Genomic DNA, 6,000 nt, shown 5'->3' with positions numbered 1-6,000 from the left:
TCAAGTAAAATGAACTAGTTAACCGTCGTTATGGTGTCCGATAACAATTTATCGTGACGTCCTAAAAGTATACCAACTTGGACCGACTCATACATGTATCTGGTCCTACATTGTAGATGACTGACTGACTGAACATCTTAAAAGTCTTTAACTTGTAATAACGCCCATGGTGATGCTTATGTCGATTGACAAACACTAGGAACTTCAATTTTTTATTACTTCTATAAAAGTTCTACTCAAGTCTTTTATTTTTGTTTTAGGTTTTTCTCAGTTCACTGCAGCGATACAGAGTTTATGCAACGCTAGTTTCGGATACACCTTGATATTTCCTGTAGATGATTCGTGCCATACTTATCATTAATAATCATGGAAAACCAAGATTAATAAAGTTTTATGAGCACTATGTATGCTTAAATTATTGTTTACTGTATCCCAATCACAGAGTGAAGATGAACAGCAGAAAATTGTCAAAGAAGTTTTTCATCTGGTCTCGAGAAGAGATGATGATGTTTGTAATTTTTTAGAAGGCGGCACGTAAGATACCATAATGTTTTTGTATACTAATCTTTTACAGACTAGTTGGTGGACAAGATTATAGATTAATTTATCGTCATTATGCAACGTTGTATTTTGTGTTTTGTGTTGACTCATCTGAAAGTGAACTTGGCATATTGGATTTAATTCAAGTATTTGTTGAAGCATTAGATAAATGTTTTGAGAACGTTTGTGAACTTGATTTAATTTTTCATGTAGATAAGGTAATTTATTACTTTTTTTAAAAAGTAGTTTTTAAACTTTGTTTTATAGGTACACTACATACTGAATGAACTTGTATTAGGTGGAATGGTGTTAGAAACTCATATTAACGAAATCACCCATAGATATGAAGAACAACAAAAACTAGAGAAACAAGAGGCAAGTTCAATTTATTATTGTAACTATTGATATAGTAAAGAAGGGATTACAATTCCAAACTGATTAAGGAATTTTCATAGTTGAAATCATGAGTCAATTGAAGCTGGGCCACTATGGAAAACCTGGAAGCACTGGACGGCCGTTTCGTTCTATTATGGGACTCCTAATTAAGGAATGTTTTATAAATTAAAAAAATGACGAACGAAGAAAGTCAAATAGACTAAGTACTAATGATATTTCTAGGCAAGGAATATTTTTTTGTCTTAAGATATTTGCGTATAGATGAATTCATTCGTCATTTTATTGTTTAACCTGCAAGAGGTCAAACTCAGAGAAATAGGCTAACAATTTACTATCAGAACGAATAAGTGGGACAATGAACTCTAAGAATTTATCAGCATTTCTGTAAGTTTTCATTAATTTGACAGTTAGCATCAATCCGATAACAGTGCCTAAGTACAATGTGAATAATAGTCGTGTAGTTTTAGACGAACAGAAAAAGATGGTTACGAAGTAAAGCGATTGAAACTGAAAGGTTCTGACTTGTAGGTTCCGGCATCATCTAGACTAAAATCATTAATTAACTGAACCTGGGTGAGCATTGAAATAGTGGAGTTGAATTTAGTCGTTTTATACCAATGCTGAACTTTGAATGACCAAGTTTATGTTCAACATAACTCGTTTCACCATAATCTCAGAGAAATGAACCTAATCTTAATGATATCTAAAACACTGAGTTAACTTCCCGGATAGCATTGTTTAATGATAAAATATATGACAGTATAGTGTTCAAGGCCGAGGAGTCTTCAACTAAGAAATCTATAACGCCACGTATTTCAGAACTGTTTCCAAATGTCATCGAAAATAAAACAGATCGAATTAAGAGATCGGGCAACTGAAAAAAGTGGTTTCACGACCCTGCTTTGGTTGAAGTATATTTTCATAGATCTTTCTAAACGTTGATCGAAAGATTGTATTTTCATCTATGTATCGAAGTATATTTTAGCAGTTTAACTGTCAAAGTGTTTCCCTTTAAACTTATCACCCTACTAAATACAAGAAGTTTAGGGGGATTCAGTTGTATAAAGATTCCATACTTGCGACACCTAGGAGCCGTTGTTGTCCACTGCTCATCTTCTCTAAAGTTTTAAACATTGCACTACTGGCGTGTATCTTTTCTCGAACTGGTGTTGTCTTTATTTTTATTCATTTCTATACTTTTGTTGGTTTTGCTCTGCTCACGGCAATTTGAGCCCGTTGGCTTGCGTGAGAGTCTTCATGTTGTGGTGTTTTGTGGCCCATCTGACTCCGTAATTTGTTGATCCTCATTATTAATTTCCTATATAATGATTTGGCCAACGCTGTTTGACTAAAAGTGATATTAAAGCCCAATACAAATGTAATGGGGATGTTGTATTTCAAGAAAACGTATTAGGAAACAGTCAGAGAATAATCACATGAATACGTTTTTGGGATTGGCAATACCAACCAACCCACGTACGTAGTTCACATGAACAAACGGAAATAGAATAATATACTAGTAGAAAATGTACATGAGTAAAAGGTGATGATATTATGTGTACAAATACATACAATAGAAGTAATTAGATTATCAGGATGGATGCATCGGTCACATAAGCATTCCGTTTTGTTTCAATGGACACATGTGTCTATATCAATCTGTTATGTCACTTTGTGATATGGTTATGGATTTAACTAAATGCTTATTATGTGTACATCAGATCGCTACAGATGTTTCTCTTTAGACAACTCAATACATATATGAATAAATAATCATGCTGATAATCAGTTAAATAGTGAGTATGAATCTCTGGTTCATAATCCGATTACAGCTAGTTCTGTTTTATATGCAGATGAAAGATAAAATTTGAAAAAACTGAAATTGTAAACACTATGTACACTGATTAAAAAAAACGAATTTAAGTACTCATTTCTTTTGATGTGCCGATTATATTCATAAAACATGAATACATACGTCATCAACCTGTTTTTACTTTTTTTTGTCGAAAACATTTTAGTCTGGACTATCCGGAGCTCCAGCTCGAGCTGTTTCAGCAATGCGTGATTTAAATCTTCATCAGAAATTCAAGGAAATACGTTTTCCAGATTTACAATCATTGCAAAACAGACTATCACGTTGACATTGTTTTTTGTATATTTTCTTGTTGTTCTTTGTTTCATTTCATCTGTTTGTTATATATTACTTAATTAACAATTTCATATGTGACTTTACAAAATTATCTATTTGTCTCTTGTTCAATATTCGTTTTTTATTTCCGAAATTATATTTGCTGATCTCCGTGTATCTGTTCATTCAAATTTTCTATCGAGATCATAGGAGTATTGTTGTTTTACCGGAACTAATGAATTTTATTTTCGTAGTATGTCTATTGAAGAAGGGTGTGCCTGAGAAGTTTATTAACATCTTAAAGGCCCTGTATACGAACACCTCAGGCAGAGTGAAGGCATACAACCACCTTTCTCCCTCGTTCCATTCAAGCAGTGGGGTTAGGCAGGGTTGCCCGATCTCACCATTCCTCTTCAACTTTGCCATCGATGACATTCTGGAAACAGCTCTGATGGATGTAAGTAATAGCAGTGTGGATCTGCTGCCTGGAGAAAGACTTCTCGACCTTGAGTACGCGGATGATATTGTCTCACTGTGCGATAATGCCCAAGGCATGCAATCCGCACTTAATCAGTTGGCAATTAGTGTCCGCAAGTACGGTATGTGCTTTGCACCTTCAGAGTGCAAATCACTTCTACAAGACTGGCAGGATTCTATTCCTGTACTCACCTTGGATGGTGAGCAGATTGAAGTAGTTGAGAAGTTCGTGTATCTAGGTAGCTACATAAGTGCTGGTGGTGGCGTGAGTGATGAGATTGATGCACGTATAATGAAATCCAGAGCGGCTTATTCCAATCTGGGCCATCTTTGGCGCCTTCGTGATGTTAGTCTGGCTGTAAAAGGTCGGATCTACAACGCGTCAGTGAGAGCAGTTTTGCTCTATGCTTGTGAAACCTGGCCTCTCCGAGTTGAGAATGTTAGACGTCTCTCTGTGTTCGATCATCGTTGTCTCCGAAGGATTGCTGACATCCAGTGGCAACACTATGTTAGCAATGCAGAGGTTCAGCATTGTGTGTCCGGGCACAGAGACGACAACCCAAATGGTGTCACCATCTTGAAACACCGACTTCGGTGGCTTGGACATGTTCTACGAATGTCGTCCCAGAGAATTCCACGTCGTGCATTATTTGTCGACGCTGAGATTGGTTGGAAAAAGCGGAGAGGTGGTCAGTGTATTGTACATTTCAGTTTCCCCCACCATTACTCCTATTATTATTTTTTTCACATATGCATCTTACCCCTTTTTCTTCCCATTTTTATTGTTTTGTATGGCGCATATATATCTGGTTCCCCCTTGCACCAATATTTATGTGTTTAAATAAATAAATATTAGGTGGTTAGAAGCTGTTAAAGGGAAACTCTACATGTAGGTTCAATTTCAAAAGTTAGATTGTCAGACATTAGATATAGTTCCGACATCTGATCAAGGTCTTGGGCATTTCAGATTATTTGTGGTTGATTGTTGCTATCAATTTCAGAATAGCAGATATAACTACAGAAGCTTTTTAATTAAAAAGCACAAAGCTATCCTTGAACTTATTAATGACGAAAATTCGATGATTATGAAACCTGATAATGAAATGGGAGCTGTCCTACTCAACAAAAATGACCACACTGACAAGATAAATGACATTTCGACTGGTCATTTAAAATTCTGAAATCTGGATGACGAGAAAAATGCAGTAATAAGATAGAGAAAGATCTGAACGGATCCTTAGAAACCCTCAGGGATCAACAGGTAATTCCATCAAATGAAACAATTAAGTTGATAAGTATTGATTTACTATGGTTATAAAGACCACCGAAGGTACACAAACTGAACGTGTACAATTCCCGTTAGCATACTGTGGTAAAGTGGCTAGTAACCATTTTAAAGTCACTCCACAAACATACAGTAGAACGTGATATGAAGGATGTGTTCCAGTTCGTCGACAAGATCAAAAAAGTAAACACTAAAGGACAAATGATGATGTCCTTAGACTTAACATCATTGTTTACAGATGTCTTACTCAGGGAGATTGTCGAATATGTGTGTGAATGACTTAGAGAACAAGAAATAGAGACTACAATCCCTGTGGACATCATTTTTGGATAATTACTGAAATGTACCATGAACGTCAAATTCAATGGTGAAATATATAGACAAATAGATGGTGTCACGTCTTCATCACTAGGTTCCATATGGCTGAAACTTTATTTCACTAAACAGAAGACGGTTCACTGACACAGCATATTGACAGGTTTTCATTTTACTGCCGATATATGTACGAAAGGTTCACCCTTTTTAACTATCATACTGACGGAATAGAGACCCTCAAGCGATTTAATAAAGTTCATCCGTCTATTAAATTCACATATGAGAAAGGAAATTGAGGTAGATTAGCTTTTCTAGATGTTTTACTTTCAAGGAGGATAGTTGGATCACTAAGAAGAAACTTAGACAATAAAACTACTTGGACTGGGCAATATACAAATTTTCTTGTTTTGTTCCTCAACAGTATAAAGGAACCTGATTAAAACACTTCATTATAGAACTAAGACCATATGGTTTCTAGATGCGGTTAAAGAAAAACAAAGGTGATGTATACTGATCTGAAAGAAAATGGATATAGGGAAAAGTTTATGAATAAGCATTCAGCCATGATAAGAGAACGTTAAAAAGCATAACTGTGAGCACAAAACCTCTGTATATACGTCTACAATCTAGAGATGATGCACCCAGAGAAATGCTAATACTAAAGTTGCATAGAGCAGTTCAAGGAACATCTAGTCCATGTAAACTACAATTAATGTTTTCCCTACGTTCGCTGGTCACTCCAAGATCCAAAGATAAATTATATAGACTAGCCCCCTCTTTCTGAATCTATCAATTCAACTGTTCCTGTGGTGCCAGTTATATTGGGAGGTGTTCAAGGAATTCTTACTTTCTTGCTCGT

The 6,000-nt window shown here is 35.6% G+C and overlaps 1 protein-coding gene across 1 annotated transcript; it reads left to right on the top strand.

The window, feature by feature from the left end:
• Window positions 1-236: 236 nt before the first annotated feature.
• Window positions 237-3,237, top strand: Smp_034400 (adaptor-related protein complex). The gene is made up of 5 exons (XM_018795515.1): window positions 237-404; window positions 443-534; window positions 575-758; window positions 808-846; window positions 2,955-3,237. The coding sequence occupies exons 1-5, from the start codon at window positions 336-338 to the stop codon at window positions 3,075-3,077; spliced, it is 507 nt and encodes a 168-aa protein (XP_018649820.1). The 5' UTR covers window positions 237-335; the 3' UTR covers window positions 3,078-3,237.
• Window positions 3,238-6,000: the final 2,763 nt, after the last annotated feature.

This window comes from Schistosoma mansoni, chromosome 2 (genome assembly GCF_000237925.1).
Source record: "Schistosoma mansoni strain Puerto Rico chromosome 2, complete genome".
Classification (NCBI taxonomy): domain Eukaryota; kingdom Metazoa; phylum Platyhelminthes; class Trematoda; order Strigeidida; family Schistosomatidae; genus Schistosoma; species Schistosoma mansoni.
The sequence above is the reverse complement of the archived record's forward strand: the minus strand, read 5'-3'. Positions and strand labels throughout refer to the sequence as shown.

What these genes read in the sequence shown, in the direction of transcription:
- Smp_034400 (XM_018795515.1), top strand. Translation starts at nt 336, where the DNA reads ATGATTCGTGCCATACTTATCATTAATAATCATGGAAAACCAAGATTA. An exon ending in AATTTTTTAGAAGGCGGCAC is followed by an intron (nt 535 to 574) that starts GTAAGATACCAT and finishes AATCTTTTACAG; the next exon opens with ACTAGTTGGTGGACAAGATT. An exon ending in AACTTGTATTAGGTGGAATG is followed by an intron (nt 847 to 2,954) that starts GTGTTAGAAACT and finishes AAAACATTTTAG; the next exon opens with TCTGGACTATCCGGAGCTCC.